Source organism: Mobula hypostoma, chromosome 20 (genome assembly GCF_963921235.1).
Source record: "Mobula hypostoma chromosome 20, sMobHyp1.1, whole genome shotgun sequence".
Taxonomy (NCBI): domain Eukaryota; kingdom Metazoa; phylum Chordata; class Chondrichthyes; order Myliobatiformes; family Myliobatidae; genus Mobula; species Mobula hypostoma.
In genome coordinates, this window is record NC_086116.1 from 54,092,787 (window position 1) to 54,115,672 (window position 22,886).

At 42.9% G+C, this 22,886-nt stretch overlaps 1 protein-coding gene across 6 annotated transcripts in view; it reads left to right on the plus strand.

Moving 5' to 3' along the window:
- shank3a (SH3 and multiple ankyrin repeat domains 3a) overlaps window positions 1-22,886 on the plus strand; it is a 1,110,717-nt gene that overhangs the window by 607,371 nt on the left and 480,460 nt on the right. For all 6 annotated transcript variants that reach the window (XM_063072946.1, XM_063072949.1, XM_063072948.1 and 3 more), the window contains one exon: window positions 6,707-7,028. In XM_063072946.1, the coding sequence (XP_062929016.1) occupies window positions 6,707-7,028 (322 nt within the window). The remainder of the gene's footprint in view (window positions 1-6,706; window positions 7,029-22,886) is intronic.

Below are 22,886 nucleotides of genomic sequence, written 5' to 3' on the forward strand. Positions count from 1 at the left end.
GGGTGGGTGAGAGCCTTCATGATGTTACCGGCCCTCTCCCAGCACTTTTCTGTTTGTACTGTACGTCTTTGATGCAGGTAGGCTCGTGCCAGTGAAGCCTTGGACAGCCTTGATTAGCATTGTCGAGTCTTTCTGTCTGCCACAGTGCAGTTTCTGCACCTTGCAGTGTTGCGGCATGTTGGGATGCTCTCTACTGCGCGTCTGCAGAAAGATGTGAATATAGATGTACGTAGTCCAGCTCTCATTAGCCTACTTGGAGAGTGGAGGCGTTGAAGAGCTGTCCTGATTGTGTAGGGTGTGTTCTGGGACCATGAGATGTGCACCCTCAGGGGTGCGAAACTGCTTGCAGTTTCCACTGCTGTGATGCCGACGTAGAGAGGGATGTGAGAGGTGCGAGTTCTTCTGAAGTCAATAACCATCTCCTTTGTCTTGTTGACATTGATAAAGAGGTTATTTGCCTGGCACCAGGCCTTGAGCTCTTCCACCTCCTCAGGTGATAAGCAGGAGGAGCCTCACCAACCTATCACCTCTCCCTGGTGTCCTTTGTCCTTCCCTTTCTCCCATGGTCCACTCTCCTCTCTCATCACATTCCTTCTTCTCCAGACCTTTACCTTTTCCACCTGCCACCTCCCAGCTTCTTTCTTCCTCCCCCTCCCCTACTCACCTGGCTTCACCTTTCACCTTCTAGCTGTACTCCTTCCCACCCCCCCCCACCTTCTTATTCTGGCTTCTTTCCCCTTCTGTTCCAGTCCTGAAGAGGGACTTGTTCGTTTGCATAGATGAGTTGCTGAGCTGCTCCAGTATTTTGTGTGTGTTATTCTGAATCCCTGGCACCTGCAGATTTCCTGTGTCACACACGAGCTTTTCCACTTTCAGTACTGCCAATTATGAATTATTAACTCTTAATTTTATCTACTTTCTCCCGTCTTCTCTTTTTGTTACCGATGAATTGTTTCCATACGTTGTCTTTACGCTTTTACAGCTTACCTTTGCTCTTTCTACTTTCTGTTTGATTCTCAATTATACCAGCGGCCTGAAAATGACCATAAACAGCTGTAACTTCAGATTGTGAGAAGCGTGCAGTTAAATAGTTTTATGCCATTTTCTGATCTTGTTTTGCTAACTATCCCACAATAATTAGTATTCTATCTGTAGCCCTGTTGCAGTCAAAGACTGCCCTGCCATTGCCAAAGTTTCCATTAGAGGTCCTCAGCCATAAACGCACCCTGTTCCCCAGCCCAGACCCCAACTGCCCTCTAGTGGCAAAGGCTGTTGTTCACGCACATTGTGTATCGAATAGGAATTAGATTTATATGATGTGATTTTTTTTTGTATTGCTGAAGTAGTAAAATGCAAAGGCATAAAATTACTATAAATTACAAAATAAATAGTACAAAAATATGGAATAATAAGGTAGTGCTGATGGCTTTGATTGCAGGGAGGAAATTGCATCCAAAATGTATTTAAATTAATTCCTTTCCAGTCCTGAAGAAGGGTTTCAGCTCAAAACATCAACTGTTTATTAATTTCCATAGATGCTGCCTGACCTGCTGAGTTCCTCCAGCATTTTGTGTGTGTGTTGCTTTTGATTTCGAGCACCTGCAGAATCTCTTGTGTTTATGATTTGCTGCTCCATTGCAAAATTCCTTCAAAGGATGACTACCCTGGAGAAGTTTGAATCTTCTCTTCGACGGGAGTGCTCTGAAACCCACTCTTACTGCTCTTCCTTTGTGATCTCTACTGCCCTCCGACTCTGCAACCATGCACTCACCCTAACCCACCGCCACAGCCACATATCCTACCTGGGAGCCAGCCGTCACTGCCATCTTGCCAGCAAGCCTTCTTCTCCCACCCCACAACCTTTTTATTCTGGCGTCTTCCCCCTTCCTTTTCAGTCCTGAAGAAGGGCCTTGGCTCGAAATGTCGACTGTTTATTCATTTCTATAGATGCTGCCTGATGTGCTGAGTTCCTCCAGCATTTTGTGTGCATGGCTTTGCATTTAAAATTGTTCTGAAATTAGAGTTTACATTTCTGCTAAAGCTAATTTGCACAGTCATAGTAGACAAATCTATTGTGAGGTGTCACGTCTGAGTTATATAAAAACTGAAATGAATTCATACTATTTCTGTTCTATTAAACTTACTTACTTACTTTAGCCACCACCCCTACTGGGGCATAAGCACCAATAGCAGCTCACTCAAGTCCTCTGTCCAGGGACAGTCCAACAATTATTCCAGGTGTAGTCCACCTCTTTCCTCTCCCCTCTCTCAGGAATGAGGTCTTTGAAGCTTCTGTTGGTGTTTCTCTAGTACTGGATTTTTATGAGATGGGTTTGTTAGCCCCCATGCCCAACCCTCCTCCTTTCACAGCCGGGCCTGGGACCATCAGTAGTGGAGATGTTCTACATTCATTAATGTATTTAAGAGCAGCATTATGTTGTATTTCTCCCTGAAAATAACTTAGTTACCAACAATAAGGGCGTCTGATCACCAGCCAATTAGACCAGAGTTACCTGAATAAGAAGAGCCAATTAATAGTTTTATTGAAGCATATCAGTCATTTTATTAATAAATTAGATATTGTGTAAACGTAAATGGAATTTGAAGAAGCTTCATGAACCACTGCAGCTGTGTGGATTCTAGTTAATCGGGGCAGCTGCTAATTTGGGACAACTCTTAAAGAACAAAAACTGATTGAGAAAATTGCTGGAGTTGCCACCTTTATTTGGGACAGGAGGCTGTTGCCAAGCGGTTTCTGACGAGCGTGGCCATTAGACACTACACCATGCTTATAGTGAACTGTTTTAAATACTGTTAGTCGCAAGTGTTTGTGTTCAAAAATCTGCAATTTTTGTCTCTGATAGTGACAAGTGTTACGTACCCTGTAACTGGGTTGCCAAACCAGCAGAAATGGATCACTCAGTTGGAGTCTGGATTACTAGAACTAAGAAAGTTTTATTAAAGAAACAAGCAACACAGTACTCTAATCAAAAGGATAATAAATGCAACAGTTCAGCAATGATAAACATACAGGTACACAGAATTCAGATAACAGGATCAATCAAGCTCTATTGTTGTCTAGGGGCAAATGCCCAGTTTCAAAGTGACGCAAAGTTCGGTTCAATTGAATTCAGTTCAGTTCGCAGTAATCGCTGCCATGGGAGATGGACAGTGTGGGGGAAGGAGAGAGAGAGCAAAAACGAATGAATATTCAAACGGCTTCCACACACAGACCTTCGCAGTCAGCTGTTGGGCAAGTCCTTTGTGATGTCATCTGAGGTCACCGATCGTGACCCCTCCGTTTCCAGATACGATCGTTTCCCTGCGCTGAACCTGGCACCCAGGCAAGGGTGGACACACACCAGGTTCCCGCCGATGGTGCCTTTCCACCCTGAGCGTTTATGGCCCGATACTTCCCACCGACTTGTGAGAGACGCACTGCTTCCAGGGTCTTGTTACCTCGGGTGTCGTGTGTGTCCTGCCTTAGAAAACCTGTCCCTTTTTATCCCCCTGCTGGGGTATCGCCTGTCCATCACTTCAAACAGTTCAGGGTTCAAAGGGGGAGCCGCTCTTGACAGCTCCCTCCTTCTGTTACGCTCTCTCCCGTCCCTTCATTACACATCTCTAAATGCTGCTCCATTGTTTTCCTTATCTCTCTCTCTCTCCTGAAGACAGGTGGCAGACCAACTGCTGATCACACAGGACAGCTAACATCTTAATCTATGTGTATTCTTGTCACACAAGAAATAAGCAGTGAGACAGCTCAGAATTGTTTTGCTCACTGTGGTTTCAAGCATCCAGGCTTGGAAATGCTGGAAATGGCCAAAAGTGAAAATAAAACAATTTCACTATTTCAACAATTTGGAAAGTATGGAGAATTTGAAGGTATTGACAATCATTGTGAATGTTACAATGCAAATGAAGTTTTGGAGGATGCAATTGTCAAAAGCATTCTCTGAAGCAGGCCAATATCTGCACGAGGTGTCTGTGCAGATTTTGTTCATTTACAGTCAATCAGAAGAACACAGCAGTGTACACTGGATGATTTCCTCCAACAGTGACTATTAGAAACTAATACAGCTTTATAATAATGTATTGGTAGTGTTCTTATTGTTCTGCATTTCATTTAAATACATAATTTGTTACTCAATTACAGGTAAATAGTAGTTTGTCCTGATGAAGGGTCTCGGCCTGAAATGTCCATTGTACTTTTTTCCATAGATGCTGCTTGGCCTTTTGAGTTCCTCCAGCATTTTGTGTGTGTTGCTTGAATTTCCAGCATCTGCAGATTTTTTCATTTGTCTTTTCTATTCCTTTTTAACTATTTTCATGAAACTTCTGCTAATAGAAGAATGAGGGGTGACCTCAGTGAAACCTACCGAATGGTGAAAGGCCTTTACAGAGTGGATGTGGAGAGGATGTTTCCTAAGGTGGTAGAGTCTAAGACCAGAGGACACAGCCTCAATAGAGGGGCGTCCTTTTACAACGGAGATGAGGAGGAATTTCTTTAGCCAAAGAGTGGTCAATCTGTGGAATTCGTTGCCAAAATCAGCTGTGGAGGCCAAGTCTTTATGTGGATTTAAGGCAGAGGTTGATAGATTCTTGATTGGACAGGGTAGGAAAGGATACGGGGATAAGGCAGGAGATTGGGGCTGAGAGGAAAATTAGATCAGCTATGATGAAATAGGAGAGCAGACTTAATGGTCCAAATGACCTAACTCTGCTCCATTGTCTTATGGTCTTATAATTGGGACTGCTGCTCATTTGGGCCAAAATATACTGGGCCCAATGTGTCCCAATTAACTGGAATCCACCGTACATCCAAATAGTATTAAAACCAGTCTTCAAAAGTAGAAAAAAGCAGATGGTGACATTCAGTTTTATATATCTACTGAATGTACATGTGATGATTGTTCTTATATACATGTATAATCCTTGTCAGAATAATTTACTCAAAGAACATGGTACTTTGTACAGTAGGTAAACACAACCCGGTTCCACAGGCAGAAATCAAGGGTTGAAAACTAGATAATTATCTAACTTATTGATTATATTAGTTAAGGGGAATCAAGCTGGGGAAATTTGCTGCTTTTTTAACTAATGTCAGAAAATTGTCCTTCTAAGAGTGGATGGACTTCAGGTTGTTGATACTGTGGAAAAAAGTGTCCAGTGGCTTTTACTATATGAATGAGTTCTTGTCACAATGAAGCAAAAATAACTTCCATTTTCAGTCACCTCCAGAACAAGTACTGCTTTAGTGGCACTCTCAGGAGTCTGTCTAGATTGCCCCTTTGAAATTCTGGAGTGATGCTATCCTTGTATACTGTAAGTGCTTTAATTACATACAGTATATCCCAATATTCTTGATGGCACACTGTAATTACAGATGCTTGATAAATATACAATTGTGATTACTGATATGGCATCCTCAGCTGACATGCTATATAATAGACAAATGTCATTCTCCGGTTGGTGCCTCATAATTACAAATATGTCGAGAAATATTAATGTTCTATTAATAGTGTGCTATATTCTTGCTGGACAACTAACCACCTGGGTCAATTGGAGGGTTGAAAATGTGAATTTTTGGCTTCGCTTAAGTGATACCTAGGGATGTCTAAATGTCTGTTGGCCAGTGTTCAGGGCTTCAGAGATTTGAAGAATTGGAGCCAGGTCTGAATAAGCAGTCTAGCGAGATATGATGTGGTGGGGGATAAACAGTAATTATGGAACTCAATGCTGTCCAATTCTGACCCTGCGCTGAACCAGCAGATCTTTGCAGTGTTTCGTAGGTCACTCCAAGCATACCAAATCTGATTTCCTGCACAAGGCTCCAGAATGTGTATGTACAGAAATTTACATAGTTTTATGTCCATTGGACACAGAAATCATACGTGACACCAAACACCTTATGCCAGGAAGTGCACAGTTTACAGAATGACACAAGGAATTTTGAAATACCCATGATTGTGTTTTACTCACTAAATCCATTTTAATCATGTAGTCTTAAGTAAAACAGTGGTATATGACCAATATTTTAGACTTGTATTCAGTTAGAACATACATGGGTTTTAAAATAGGATTAAATGTGTAGTATGGGGTAAAGTGTAATTTCCATGTGTTGTTGTATATCAGGGGTTCCCAACTTGGGGTCCGCAGACTCTACTAAATGGTATTGGTTCATGATATAAAAAATGTTGGAAATCCTGCTGTAGAGAAATGATATGAAAAGTTTTCCTTCATTTTATGTACTCTAATTTTCATAGCATTAAGAAGACTAACAATTTAACAGTGGCAACATATTAGCTACAGTAATTAATGCTCTTTTTGACATATATCTAAATGATAGATCATTCATGAATGGAATGAAAACAATACACTGGATGAAGGGCAGAGAAAAGAAGTGATCCCTAGTTTTCTTGGTTGACACTGACCTGCTTGGTCTAGGAAGAGTTTTCTGCCTTGATTTATGACTGGTTTTCCAAGCTGTGCACATGATTTGAGCCATTCCTTGATGCATGCAAGAATGTTTGCTTGATTGAGAATATTGTAGGATAGAACTCGAGCACCATCAGATTTGGTTTTTGTCAATGGGTGGGTGACTTGAGGGGCTGGTGGTTTATGATGGATGTAAAAAAAGGGGCAGTATGAAGGTCTGTTCACATCAGACCAAGTCAGAAAGCACTAATGTATTTGTAAATTTCAGTGCCTTTCAGAGAAACCCCAAGCTACACCAATCGGCGACGAGGTGGAGGAAGTACCCTCTCATCCCCACGGACACTGCTACGATCCACAAGTGACAACAACATCAACAGCCTTGCGAGCCGTACCACCCATTCGCCTGTGCCATCTGTCAGAAGTCTGCCTCCTCAGCTATTGTCACAAATGCAGGAAGGAGCTGAGGGAGGCCAGCAGAGCACAACAAGCTCACGAAGCTCACATAGCCGATCACCCTCGCTGCAGTGTGTCCAGGAGGAAAGTGAGGCCAATACCCCCATTCTCAGGAGGCAGACAAAAGCCAGGCTGAGGTAAGGTGGTTCAATTTCTTGTGTAGCCAAAGGGAAAGAAGATGCTGTGAGATATTGCCATTTTTAGCCAAGTTACAAATCTGTTCAAGATTCCTATGTAATCCTTTAATAACATCCAATGCTTAGAGGAATGATTTTCAGGCAAATTTAAAATGAATAGGTGCACAATGCAACTTCATTCCCAGTGAAGTAGTCCTTTAAAGAAGGCCATTAAAGATTAGCTCACTTCTCATTGATGCAGAGATTTTCAAAGTTCAAAGTACATATATTATCAAGGTACGTAAACCTTGTACATTACAACCTTGAGATTGGTCTCCTTACAGACAGTCACAAAGCAAAGAAACCCAGTAGAAATGATTGAAAAAAGACCATCAACCCCCTCCCCTCTCCTGTGTGCAGAAACAAAAACAAGTTGTACGAACAAAGGCAAGCAAGCAACTGAAGTTCACAAAAGTGAGTCCATAGCCACGAAGTCAGTCATCAATGCAGCCTGCCGCATCAAATCGCCTCCAAGGTTGCTCCAGCATGGCCAAATGTTGGCTGATTCCCAGCTTTTGGGCCTGGGCCCTGCTACCCCCTGCAACCGTCCTGCACTTTCGAGACTTCAGTTCATGCTGCAAATTTGCCAGATCGTACAGGTGGTTCAAAAGCTCAACTCTAAAAGGGAAGTTACTTCCAAGTGCAGCATGTGTTTGTCTAATTCCTTCAACGGCTTCCTCCTTATGTAGGCTGTATGCTACCGAGTTCTCTTCCCAAAAAGCTTTTGTACTGGGCTAAGGGTCAAGCTGGTTGCCATGGACATGACCAGCTATCTGACTAATTTTTGAACAGACTTGGGAGGATCTGCATTGTAACTTGCTAGGTAACTTGGCATTATTAGGATAGCAGCTTGTACCTACAGGGTATCTTTGCTGTCAGAGGAAAGGTCAGTGCTGAACGTGTGGGCAGATTATCTGCTTGAGGCCCTCTCAATTTGTCTTTGCAATTGCATGAAATGTTTTTTTTTATCTGATTAATGATCCCAGGAAACAAAACAGAGTTGTATGGATGGCCCTCCATCATTTGTATCTGTGATGCCCTCCCTCATTAGAATTTAGCTTTTTTGCAGGAATGGTACTCAGTACAACCAAGATAGCAATGATTTCAGTTCCTACAAACCCCAACAAGATATTCAACTGTGAACAGTCTCACATCTGATCATAATCCAAAAGCATGTTTATGAGAAAGCTAACCTGTGTATCAAAAACCCGCCATAGGCAAGCAAGAGACTTGCGGTCCAGTAAAGAGAATTTAGGGAGTTAAGTAGAGAAAGTGAAGGAAATGAGAACTCTAGGGTTGTAATCTCAGGATTACTCCCCATGCCATGTGCTAGGATGATAGTCCGATGGCCAAGACACTGTTGCAGAGGGGAGATTTTTAGGAACGTGGACCATTGAGTACTCTTCCAGGGCAGGTGGGAGCTACGGACAAAGGACAAGGGCACCAACATCCTCACAGAGATGTTTTCTGATGCTGCCTGGGAGGGTTTAAACTAGCATGGCGGGGCATTGGGAATCAACAAGTGGAGGGATTGAGGGGAAGGTAGAGGTTAGGTCAGTTACACTTGAAAAGGAAAATTGGGCTAGTGAACGCTGTGGGACTGATAGGCTAACACACACAAAATTCCGGAGGAACTCAGCAGGCCAGCCAGCATCAATGGAAAAGAGTACAGTCAACGTATTGGGCCGAAACTCTTCAGCAGGACTTGAGAAAAAAAAAGATGAGGATTAGACTTAAAAGGTGGGAGAAAGGGAGGGAGAAACACAGGGTGACAGGCAAAACCGAGAAGGGGGAGGGATGAATTAAAGAGCTGGGAGGTTGATTGGTGAAAGAGATACAGGTCTGGAGAAGGGGGAATCTAATAGGAGAGGAGAGGACAGAACACCATGGAAGAAAGAAAAGGGGGAGGAGAACTAGAGAGAGGTGATAGCAGGCAAGGAGATAAGTGAGAGAGGAAAAAGGGAATGGGGACTGGTGAAGGAGAGAGAGTGTCCATTACCTGAAGTTTGAGAAATCGATGTTCATGCCATCAAGTTGGGGGGATAATACCCAGACAAATACAAAGTGTTGTTCCTCCAACCTGACTGTGCCCTCATTGCGACAGTAGAGGAGGCCATGGATTGACATATCGGAATGGGAATAGGAAGTGGAATTAAAATGGGTGGCTACGGGGAGATCCCGCTTTTTCTGGCGGATGGAATGTAGGTGCTCGGCAAACCAATCTCCCAATCTACATTAGGTCTCACTGATGTAAAGGAGTCCATACTGGGAGCTTCAGACACAGTATGTGACCCCAACAGTCCCACAGGTGAAGTGTCACCTCACCTGGAAAGACTGATTGGGGCCCTGAATGGTAGTGAGCGAGGAGGAGTAGGGGCAGGTGTAGCACTTGTTCTGCTTGCAAGGATAAGTGCCAGGAGGGAGATCAGTGGGAAGGGATGAATGACCAAGGGAATCGTGTAGGGAGCGATCCCTGTGGAAAGCAGAAAGTTGGGGGGGAGGGTAAGATGTGCTTGGTGGTTGGATCTTATTGGAGATGGTGGAAGTTGTGGGGAATTCTGTGCTGGATGCGGAGGCCGATAGGGTGGTAGCTGAGGACAAAAGGATCCCTATCCCTGGTGAAATGGAAGAGATGAAGTTGAGGGCAGCATTGATGGTGGAGGAAGGGAACTCCCTTTCTTTGAAGAAGGAGGACGTTCCTTCATTCTGGAATGAAAAGCCACATTCTGAGAGCAGATGCGACCGAAATGGAGGAATTGAGAGAAGGGGATGGCATTTTAACAAGTAACAGTGTGGGAAGAGGTATAGTCCAAGTAGCTGTGAGAGTCCATGGGTTTATAATAGACATCAGCAGATAAGCTGTCTCCAGCGATAGGGACAGAGAGATCAAGAAAGAGGATGGTGGTGTCGGAAATGGGCCAGGTATATTTGAGGGCAGGGTGGAAGTTGGGGGCGAAGTGGATGAAGTTGACAAACTCTACATGGGTTCAGGAAGCAGCATCAATGCAGTCATTGATGTAGTACAGGAAAAGTAGAAGACAGACAAAAGTGTAGGCATGGAAGACAGACTGTTCCACATAGCCGACAAAAAGGCAGGTATAGCTGGGACCCATGCGATTGCCCATGCTGTAACTTTCATTTGAAGGAAGTAGGAGGAGCCGAAGGAGAAATTATTAAGAGTGAGGACAAGTTCTGCTAGATGGAGGAGAGTGGTGGTGGAGGGGTGGTCACCAGAACCAACCAGTTCTCCTTCACCACCACTTAGGCTGCGGGAACAACACCTTATATTCCGTCTGGGTAGCCTCCAACCTGGTGTCATGAACATCCATTTCTCGAACTTGTAGTAATTGCCCCTACCCCTTCACTATTCTCCATCCCCTTTCCCTCTGTCATCTTATCTCCTTGCCTGCCCATCATCTTGTTCTGGTGCTCCTCCCCCTTTTCTTTCTTCCATGGCCTTCTGTCCTCTCCTATTAGATTTCCCCCTTTCAAGCCCTGTATCTCTTTCACCACTCAACTTCCCAGCTCTCTACTTCATCCATTTCCACCCCTCCCCACCCCTGCGGTTTCACCTATCACCTTATGTTTCTCCCCCACCTTTTAACTCTACTCCTCATCTTTTTTTCTCCAGTCCCGCTGGAGGGTCTTGGCTCAAACTATCGATTATACTCTTTTCCACTGGTGCTGCCTGACCTGCTGAGTTCCTGCAGCATTTTGTGTGTGTTGCTTGGATTTCCAACATCTGCAGACATTCTCCTGTTTGGGGCTGATAGGCTGAAGTATATTTATTTCAGTGCAGAGCAAGTTTTTGATAAGGGAGATAAACTTAGTGCCTGAATTAGTGCATGGAGGTAGATACTGTAACTGTTACAGAGATGATTGAGAGAATGGCAGGACTAAAGAGCAGCTAAACTTTCCAGGCTTCAGATGTTTCTGTGATTGAGAGCAATGTAAAAGAAGTGGGAGTTCTCCACAGATCAAAGAGAATGCCATAGATGCATTTAGAGCAGTTTTTCTCAACCTCTTTTAGACCAGTGCCCCCCCCCAAAGCACCTTCATACTTGCCAATGCCCTTCCTAGGCACAATATACTTTCTGGCACCCCCCTAGTGTAAAAATATGTCTACCATATGCTAACATGAGAAAAATGATTCGGCTTTAAATTTTTATTTGTCTTTAAACCTAGTTTACTCTGTGTGCTGTACAGCAGCTTCAATACCAATGTAATCCTTGAGCTTGATGGTTTCTAGCAAGAGTTGAAATAACTGGTACAAGTCGTGACAGCAAAACCCTTTAGTCCCCACACGTAACAATGATCAAGCGGTTTCTGTTTTTGTGAGTATGTGGTTCACTGCATTGAAGCCTGTTCCAACAAGATAGGAGGATGGAAGTGCAATAAGAGCAGTTTGGCTCTTCTCCAAAGACCAGGAAACTTCATATGACAGTGTAGTCACATACCACAAAAGCTGAGGTTTTTGAAAAGCATGTTTGCTTCTTCGTCATTCTGAATTTCGATCATTTCTTCTTGCAAGCTCTCTTCCTGCTCTTCCACCATGCAAAGAAATGGGTTAATTGCCCAGTCTGGAAATTCCAGATCATTCAAATCCTTGAATTGATTCTGAAAATCCTTCTTCAGTGACTGCAGGCATAAGCAGTACTATTGCAATTCACTGTCTGTGAAAGAGAGTGCCATACTTTCCATGTAGGGTAACTGTGAGAACATTCTTCTCCCAATGCTTTACTTATATGTTTCCAATTTTCTGATAGAAGTGGACACTGCACTTTTTGCCTAGATTGAAATGAAATTTTCACCCTGCAGCTTCATCTTTAGAATGTTCATTTTGTCATACAGATCGGCTAGGTATGTCACATCTCCATGTTTCCCAAGCTCTTGTTGACATTGAGCAAAAACTCAACCACAGTGTCAAAAAAGATCCAAGAAGCATTTAAAGCAGCTGCCTTTTGACAGCCAACGCACTTCAGTGTGAATAACCAAGCTTTTAAATTCTTTATTGTTATCTTGGCATAAGTGATGAAATATTCTGCTGTTTCACAGATGAGCTTTAATTTTGTCGATTGCAGATATTACACCAGTCATGCTTGAGAAAAGTCAGCTGAAGTTTTTGGCTGCAAGATGTTGATGATGGATTACACAATGGATTGCAAACAAACATGGAATTTATTTTTTCATAAATGCCACTACACCAGCATGGTGACCTGTCATATATGGTGCTCCATCTGTTGCTCAAGAAATTACGTTCCTAATCAGAATACTTTTATCCTCAATATACATTTTGAGCTCGTTGTAGAATGATTCTCCGTTGATATTTGTGTTTAACTTTTTGCAAAAGAGAACCTCTTCAGAAACTTCTACATTTTTGATAAACTGTACATATGCCATTAGCAATGCTTTGTTGTCTCACACAGCTGACTCATCCAGTTGTATCCCAAATTCTGTGTTTTATAGCTCTGTGCATAGTTGATACTCAATGCCTTCATTCATTTTGTCAGTACAATGAGCAACAGAGTTATTACCCAGAGGAATTGATTTCAAAATACTGGTGTCCATTTTGAGAACAGTGGTGAGCACTTCTGATCCAGCAGACATTATTAATCTTTCACCAAGTGTATGAGATTTTCCACACTTTCCATCATTTTGGAAATGTCATAGGAAGCAACAAGATCACTATAAAAGTTGTTTTTAGCTTTCTTGGCAAATGGCTCAAGTGTGCAATACTTTTCAAATGCTTCTTTCATCGTCTGGAACTGAGTAATACCTTAAGTAGTCTTGTCAGGGTGCCTTTCACAGAGGTGTTCCTGCAATCTTGATGCTTTCATGGCTTCATTAGGTAGTATAGTATTACAAATAAGACACATGGGGCATTGTTAATCTGATGGGAATGGAATAAACTATATTCCAGATATATCATGATCACAACAGTGAAAGTTACATTGACAAGGATTCAAATTGGAATCTGAATGTTAGTCAGGATAGAGCTAGTGTTCGGCAAGCTACCTTTATACTATTACAGTTAGCATGATTGACCAATCACGTAAGGTTTCATAATCTCCAAAGATGGTTCTTGACTGCGCATATGAAGCTGACGTCACCTTGAACACCTCAAGAGGAATCCTTGGGGCCAGCAGGTTCACTGATTGGCTCTATTTCACCAGTTAGTTCCGGCCAGCACTGTATCATTGTATGACCTGTTTTCTGTAGATCTGTAGAGAAAGTTGAGAGGGTGTACTTGACTTACCCAACTATTAAATTGCACTAAGTCGCTCAGTGCTGAGAGTCAAGGAGAACTGTTGGGCGCCCTGGTTGCTAATTTGTGCATCCCACGTAATGTCTGACAGGTTGGAAAGGTCGGATAAGATTACCGAGTGTCAGACCCATTGTGACAGTGAGTGCAGCTATAGTCGTTCCAGTGCCTTATCATTTTTTTTTTTGGAATTGCCTGCTCTACTAACATTCAGTCAGGTCTCATGTCTCAAGTCAGGATGCTGCTTACTACATCCCCCTCCAGAATCTTGAATGCCCCTCCGATGACTTCTATTTCCCCTAATGCCCCCTTGGGGGTGTTACTGCCCCCATTGGGATTCACTGACATCCTGGAAAGCTCATCCAGTGAGGCTATATGTAAGGTGTAAGAAAGGTATGATGGGATTAAGCTCTAGGCTTCCCAGTAGCCAACTGGAGATAGACATGCTGATGCAGAGGCAAGTTATGGAAAGAAGTGAAAGCAACAGCATTATTGTGGGAGACTTTAACTTCTTCAGTTCAAGGCATTTCCTGGCGTGCTTAGGGCTTAAGTGTAGCAGGTTCATCCAGGAGAGTTTCGTGAAATAGTATATTGATAGTCCAAGTAGGAAAAGAGCCATACAAACCTTATATTGGACAAGAAGTATGCCAAGTGATTTTAGTTTCCGCAGGAGCGCATGTTGTGAATAATCATCAAAGCTCTCTAAGTTTTAAGATGGTTATTGATAAGGATAAGAGTGAATTTTGTGGGAAAGCTAATTACTGCAGTATAAGGCAAAAACTGGAGAGAGTAGATTAGGAGCAGCTATTATTAGAAGAGTCAATATCTGACATGTGGGAGTTGTTTAAAGGCGAGATGGTCAGAATTCAGGACCTACACTTCCTGTGAGAAAGAAAGACAAGGATGGCAAGATATGGAAACCTTGATTAAAGAAAGTCTTTGTAAATTCGGAAAGAATGAAAAAAGAAAGCTTGTAAGTTTTAGGAGCAACAAACAAAGTGCAGAAGGTACTAAGTGTCTCAGTCAGCATCTGTGATGGGAAATGGAGATCAAACCTTTGAGTCAAGACCCTTCGCGTAAGCTGAAAAATAGAGGAGTGTTTGCCAATCCAAGAGATGATGGAAATGGGTGGACTAAGAGCTGGCAAGTGATAGCTGGATCCAGGTAAGGAGGTATGAAAGGCAGATGTAGGAGGGAAGAGAAGAAATTTCTTTCCTAATGGATAAGGAAGAGTAGAGAGATGAGAGGGGGAAGAATTGGGTTGGAGGAAGATGTGGCTGGTGGGGGGGGGCTTCCCCTCCTTACCCCTCTCTACTTTCCACAGGGATCGTTCTTTCCATGGCTCCCTGATTCGCTCATCCTTCCCACCCATCCCTTCCGCTTTCCAGGCACTTTACCCAGCAACTGTAGGAGGTGTAACTTCTTTCGCTTCACCTCCTTCCTCACCTGGACATCCACTTCAGGTAAAGCAGAAGATCACATGTTCTCTTCCATACCTGTTCACTGCATTTGCTGCTCTTGATGTGTCTTCCTTTGCATTAGTAAGACCAAGCAGAGACTAGAACCTGTTTTGTTAAGCATTAACACTCCATCCACCATAGCCTTCTGGAGCACTTGGTTGTTAGTTTTCCTTATTCCCACTCCCAATCTCATTTGACTGGCCTTCTCCACTTCCAGACTGAGATTAAACATCATCTAGAAGAAGAGCACCCCATATTCTGCCCAGATTGTTATAGCCTGACGTGAGAACACTGAATTCTATGATTTTAGGTAAACTGCTCCCCTCTGTCCCTTTTCTCTCTCCTCCTGGTCTATCCAGTTCTCCCTACTCCCACTTCAGCTCCCCATTGCACTGTTTTTTCACCTTCTCTTCCCTCTCTACCTATCCATTACACACACACACTCCCACCACTGGGTTCCCTCCTCCTTCTGTTCTTATCAGCCCACTTCACCTTCAGTATTTGTTGCTGTGTTCCTCCTTCCTTTCCTATCAGCCCTTTGTTGCCTCCATTGTTGGTATCTGTAGAATCTGTTGGTATTTCATCCTTCATCTGCTTATCACGGCTCCTCATTTGGATTCATCTATTGCTTGCCAGCTCTTATTCCACCCCATCCTCTATCTTGTTTTCACTGGTTGTCTCCTCTCTGTCTTTTAGTGCAGATGAAGGGTCTTGACCTGAGACATCAGCTCTCTATTTCCCTCTGCAGAAGCTGCCTGGCCCACTGAGTTCCTCCAGCATTTTATTCTTTGGATAATTCAGTGGGGTAATGCTTTTCTACTTTGTGTTGGGCCTCACCCTGGCCGTGGAAAAGGCAGGTCAGTGTAGGAATGGGAAGACAACTTGCAGTGACATGTGTCCAGGAACTCAGGGGTGCAAGTGCACTTCAAATCATTGCCTGGTCTGAGCTTGGTTTCACCAGCGTTGAACTTGGCATCATGCTCGGCACAGGCATCGTGTGCCAAAGGGCCTGTTCGGCTGCTGTACTATTCTATATCTTTGTAATGTGCAAACCAGATTTTCCTTTGATGTTGCGATATTCAACTTAGCAGCTGAAAACAATTAATTGTATGTACCCAAGACCTTTGTGAAGTTGACAGGCTATACTGTCTGTTTTGTATCTAACTTTTATCCCCTTCACATTTCAGTATTTCTTTCTTCTTTCTTTCCTTGCATCTTTCTTCTCCTTTCCTCACCATTGCTATGGGTTAATTTAGCCATGGTTCAATCAGTCCAGTTATGCACAGTCAATTCTGGGGTACTGAGAGCTGCTCTATGTACACCTACCTATCTATTCTATGTCACCTGTTCACCTCTCTTCATATTCTTCAGTCATATCTACTTATCTTCTGATTTTGTTCCTTAACATGATCTATTTCAAATAATCCACTCCATGACATATTCCTAAACCACCTCTTCCCAGCTTAACAGCCCACAAACATTACTCATCCAACTTCACCACTGTATTCCCCAAACAGTCTTACTCTGTTCATTTTCCTAACTCCACCATCTATCAAATTCAAAAACATAATAAACTCAGATAAGATGGTTCAACTACATCTGTAACAAGAATAAAATCTGTGAATATAAGAATGTACCTAGGGGAAGATGTGACCTATCTGGACTATTGAGGCTGTTATGTCATTCAAGAAGATCATGGCTGATATAGCCATGGACTCTGTTCCAACTACCCGCCTTGTTCCAATAACCCCAAGCAGGGATTGTAGTTGAAAGAATCTTTCAAATCTTTGCACCTGTGAAGAAGTCTTTGATATTTTATATGATAAGAAGATGTCTGTCCCTGTGGCCCAAGCTCAAGGTGGTCACTGTTGAACGAGTCCAAACTGGACACTTGGTACCGAGGCTCAAACCTCATTCCCTATTGAGTCTGATTTCTTGATGCCCAGTATTAGCAGTCCATGAAACTCTAGCCTGACATTGTGAAGGACTTGTACTTTATGCAACCAGGGCATGACATTGTATGGATCCAAAAGCCAACATCATGTGACACTTGACTGAATGAGATCTCATCTGCTCTTAAAGCTCCCAGAACTTGATATCAGTGGGGCCCTGGCCACTGAAGAGCTGAATTTTTTTGTGGCTCCTTCAATAGCCTCCTCCACTGGAGCCATTAAGAACCTCCTCCATATTTGTTGTGGTAAGCTGGCAAAAAATTGTGAGTAGGACGTAGTATATTTGTGAGAACAGAAGACTGGCTAGCTCACAGAGAATAGGTGTAAGGTAACCCTTAACTTATGGAAATCATTGGTACTGCCTCAACTTACAGAATTTACATAAATAATTTGGTAGAAGCGAACAAGATGGTTGCTAAGTTTGTTCATGAGACAATAATAATGTGGTAAGTTGAGAAGAGGACATGGGAATTATAAAGAGATGTCGATGGGCAAAGGAATACAATGGGGAAAAGTTGCAGCATTTCCCAAGTTTACATGAAAATTGAAAATGAAGCTTAATTTCTAAGTGGCCAGATCACATATCTTTGAAATGCAGAGGGATATAGATATCCCAGTGCATTATTCATAGAAGACTAGTATGTAGATACAACAATTAACTAGGTGAATTAATCGGGGTAGCAGGGTGGAAATACGTCTCTACCAACAGAAGGTAAGGCATTCCTTCCCTCCTCTAATCTGCAGGTTACACATAGGCAAGGTGCAACACCTGCTGAGCCCCCAGATCAGGGTCACGTGAAGTCATGGGACCAGGTGGTGGATGGTCACATGAGCAGCTGGTGTATACCACAACTTCTGGTTATGTGACCACTGATGCCAGGCAGACAATTCTGAAGAGTATTAATAATGGCTGGGGTTATCCATCTTGTAAAGACACTGCCCAGAAGATGGCAATGGCAAACCACTTCTTCAGAAAAATTTGCCAAGAATAATCATGGTTATCGACTAAGATCGCCTACATCATATGACATGGCACATAATGATGATGATGATGATGAAGATAATAGATTATTCTTGTTTTTGCTCCTGTTCTGTAGGGCATTAGTGTGACCACATGTGCAGTATTGAGTGAAGAATATTGAAAGCATTCAGAGAGGTTTTATTAAAATGGATTCCTGTGATGGGTAGATTGCTTACTGGGGATAGAGTAGGCTTGCATCTGTTCTGATTTGAAGAGTAAGAGGGGAGAATTGAACCATATAAGACTGTGAGAGGTATTGAAGATTTGAAAATGAGCCTTTGGAATTCTCTTCTTCAAGGGATGCTGGAGACAGGGTCTTTAAATATTCCTAAAGTGAATCTAGATAGATTGTTGAAAACTAAGACAGTGAAAAGATAAAGTGGATGGATGAGAAGCCTTAATAGGTGAAGTAATGAAGCTGATTCAAATCTCCAAAAGTACAGGATTGTATGAGCACAAATTGTTTCAATAGGTACATTCAATGTCAGAGAAATGCATGCAACATGCACCCTGAAATTCTTCTTCTTCAAAAACATCCACGAAAACAGAGGAGGCCCCAAAGAATGACTGAGAGTTAAATGTTAGAGCCCCAAAGCCATACCCCCCAGCTCCCCCCTCCCACGCATAGGCAGCAACAAAGCAATGACCCCCCCCACCAACAAAAAAGCATCAGCGTCCCCCACCGAGCACTCAAGCTTGTAGCAAAGCATCAATAAGGACACAGACTTGCAGTACCCCAAAGACTACTCGTTCACTTGGTATTCAGCATACCACTAGCTCTCTCTCCCTAATAAGGGAAAAAGAGTTGTCCTCATTTCACAGCGAGAGGGGAGACATAACAAACAACTCACTGATTTATGGTGTTACAAGTCTAAAAGAACTCGAGTCTCTGGGCACACAGCCAGCAGCCAGCTCACTGCTCACTATCTTTCGTCCCCCGCTCCACGACACGTCAAGCAGCGATGGCACTGGCCTTGATTCCACCCGTCTCCAGAGTCACAAAAATCCGGCACCCTGAAGGCGTGCTGTCTTCCAGGCCGCGACCTTGGCATACTCGCAATGCAACCGGTCGTGAGGCCCCGAGAGCGGGTCCCTGTTCCACAAAGAACTGAAGTCAGTGTGTAACTCCAGATTAGGGACTTCAAAAGAACCTTGAAAAGGGAAAAACGAGATATCAAAGATAGAAATAGAGCTGTTTCCAAAGATGTAAGCAAAGGAGGGCGCTATCATCCTTCTAAGGTGGGGACGTTTGATGATGGATATTCCCTATTTGAGGAAGTACCTCTTTAGATACTATTGATGGTGGAGAGGAATGTGTCTGTGGAGTATTGTGCTGAATCTACAGCTAACAGTAGCTTGTTACTTTCCTGTGTATTCCAATTTCCATGCCTGACATGATGTAACCAGTGAGGGTACCTTCAGCAGTTCATGTGTAGAAGTTAGAGTGTTTGATGATTGGACAAACCTCCTAAGGAAGACACTGGTGTATTATTCTGTTACTCCCATTCTCTTTATCACCACCAACTTAATAACCAGAAGGGTTGTCTTGAGGTGCCTTTCTATGCATTTTCAAAAGAACATGCTGACAAGTGATTGAATTAATGCTACTGAATAGAAAGCTCACTGTAACAAAGAGGTACTTACATATTTTCTCAGTAATTACAAAACCAACAACCTTTTTTACACTTAACAGGTCCATCAATAAATGCAAGGTTTACAGATTACCAAATGAAATATTTAATTATTAATCTACTGAATCAAAAGTCTCTTCCTGCCCTGTGACTACAGTTTTACAACTTTGTACAATTAAAAGATTAGGAGGACTGTGTTCGATATTACCATGTCATATCATAAAGTATTTTTAAACCAAATCTTCTGCATTGAACGGTTATTAGATCTGATTCTTCCAGGTGATGAGGCTCTTAATGCTTATATGATTAAAAGATTTAAATTACATTTATTATCAAAGTATGTATGCAGTATACAACCCTGAGATTTGTCTTCCCCAAAGCCATAAAACTAAGAACTGTGGAAAAACATAAAACATCAAATCCTTCTCCCCCACGTTCAAAAAAACTGCAACAAAAAAAGAGCGAAAACATAGCATATAAAACACAAAATCAAAAGGTACATTGTAGTTCAGTTCAGCTCTGTGTTCATTCTCTGCAGTGTGCCCCGTTTCAAAAATCACCCAAAAGTAGTAGCATAAAAGGAGCAACTGGAACTAGAGCACATCATAAACCTGAATTAGAGTCCAAATCTACAATCTTCATCGATTAAACCTTACTCCGCCACCACTGAGGGAGAGAGAGATTACTCAAATGCAAGGATGTTCTCTTGCCATTTGTGCTGCGCACATCCTGAGTACCCGCCCTGGGATGCCATCCAGTCCCGCAGCCTTGCGACTGTCCACTCGTTGGAAACATCCGCGTACTTCAGCCTCAGAGATGACCAGTTGCAGGTTGTAGCGGTGGCTTTCCTCAGAGGTTCAGAGTTAACGACATCGAACTGAGCATAAAAACAATTGAGCTCATCTGGGAGAGAGGCCACAATGTTGGTGGCACCACTACGTTTGGATTTGAAGTCTGTGATGGTTTGCAGCCCTCGCCACTAGTCATGTGTGCTATTCGTTATGAATTCTGACTCAATCTTCTCCCTGTATTGCTGTTACACAGCCTTGATAGCTTTGCGCAGATCGTAGCTACTTTTCTTGAGCTCCTGCTAATTGCCAGCAGAGTAAGCTCTGTGTTGCGTGGAAAGTGCTGCTTGCACAGAACTATTGATCCAGGGTTTCTGGATCAATACAAAGCGAGAGTACCACACGCAGTCACCTTCACTGGCAGCAGCAACTGAGAGGCTAATAGATGGCGCCGAATGCTTAGTCACCCTCTGCACTCACTTCGATTATTTCAATCTTCCTCAGCGCTTTAATTGGCGTGATTGCCAAAAGATGGAGTTGATCGTGGGCTTACGCCTTGTCTCCGGGCTTCCTGGTCTCCATACTGCATGCTTTGCTCACAGCCTCGTGGAACGCTCTGAGAGAGCAAAGCTGCAGATCGCCTGATCGGCCCGAAATCACACCACCGTAATGTAGGTGACAGCTTCTAACAGTGGCAAAACCACATCTGAAATAAAAAGAAGATATAAAAGAAGTGAAAGGAATTGCTTCATGAATCGTTTCGAAGATCTTGCCTTTGGTAGTGTTGCTCACTGGCACCCTCTACCAACAGTGCCTATTTTCAGTTTTCCAATTCATAAGTGTACAATACTCCATATTTTTGCCGCTAATCAGTATTAGACTGTAACACACATAAAAGTGGCCACTGGGACATTCTGTCCGCCAGAGAAAGCAGGATCTCCCAGTGGCCACACATTTCAATTCTACGTCCCATTCCCATTCTGATATGTCTATCCACGGCCTCCTCTACTGTAAAGATGAAGCCACACTCAGGTTGGAGGAACAACATCTTATATTCCGTCTGGGTAGCCTCCAACCTGATGGCGTGAACATTGACTTTTCAAACTTCTGCTAATGCCCCACCTCCCCCTCGTACCCCATCCGTTAATTATTTATATACACACATTCTTTTTCTCTCTCTCCTTTTTCTCCCTCTGTCCCCCTCACTATACCCCTTGCCCATCCTCTGGTTCCCCCCTCCCCCTTTTCTTTCTCCCTGGGCCTCCTGTCCCATGATCCTCTCATATCCCTTTTGCTAATCAACTGTCCAGCTCTTGGCTCCATCCCTCCCCCTCCTGTCTTCTCCTATCATTTTCGATCTCCCCCTCCCCCTCCCCCTCCCACTTTCAAATCTCTTACTAGCTCTTCTTTCGGTTAGTCCTGACGAAGAGTCTCGGCCCGAAATGTCGACTGTACCTCTTCCTAGAGATGCTGCCTGGCCTGCTGCGTTCACCATCAACTTTTATGTATGTTGCTTGAAATTCCAGTATCTGCAGATTTCCTCGTGTTTGAGCACTAGACTATGCCAGCTATTATTTTAAACCCCTTTCTGAATGTTAAAAATCTAATAAATACCTGGAACTGCATTGCTACTGACACATGGGAGGTGGACATTACCTTGTCTATCTCCTCATCCTTTTTCATTTCCTTCTCTGGTTTCAAACTTTCACACATTATCTTGAGCTTTATATTATTTGTACAGTTAATATTTTCCCTCATTCTTTCAGGTAAGTATACTAGATAGTTTAATCCCACAACATTTCAATAATGATACTGTACACAAAATTATATTTATTTCCACCTTGAAATCATTATTTTGATAAGGTCTCATTATTAACCCTTGATTAACCTAGTCATTTCTAAGTCACACATTCAATTCCTAAATTTCAAAATTAAATGCTGTAAATAATGCATGCTGGCAAAAAAAAAATCACATTGCCTCACTGCAGGAAAAGCTCACCATTTGACCTCTTACCTCTCCTTAGCCTTCAACTGTCCAGCAAATTATGTAGCATCTTGGTGTTGATTTCTTTCAAGGACACTCCTGTACTTTAACTTCCATGTTGATTGGTTCAAAATCACTTTCAATGGACAGTGTGTCAATGCCTTGAAGATACTAATCACTTCATAGTATTTTGCTGTCAAATAATTCTACATGTCTGAAATCTACAGTATATTTCTGTTCAAGTTCACTATGCACTTCTACCCACAGCTCCCCAGCTCCTCTGTTATCTAGACTAACTTGTATTTTTCTTTCACAGTTCTGGTGAAGGATACAAGGCTGGAAGTGTCAGTTGTTTCTCTCTCCACAGATGCTGTTTAACCTAATGAGCATGCACTGTTTTTAGTTTATATTTTCATCGTCACTGTAGTATCCTAGCATTAGTATGCCCACCTAATGAAAGCCAGCTTTTGAATTTTCGATGATTTTCAAAAGAACTTGGAGTCTAGAGATAGAAACCATAGAAAATACAGCACAGAAACAGGCCTTTTGGCCCTTCTTGGCTGTGCCGAACCATTTTCTGCCTAGTCCCACTGACCTGCACATGGACCATATCCCTCCATACAGCTCCCATCCATGTATCTGTCCAATTTATTCTTAAATGTTAAAAAAGAACCCGCATTTACCACCTCGTCTGGCAGCTCATTCCATACTCCCACCACTC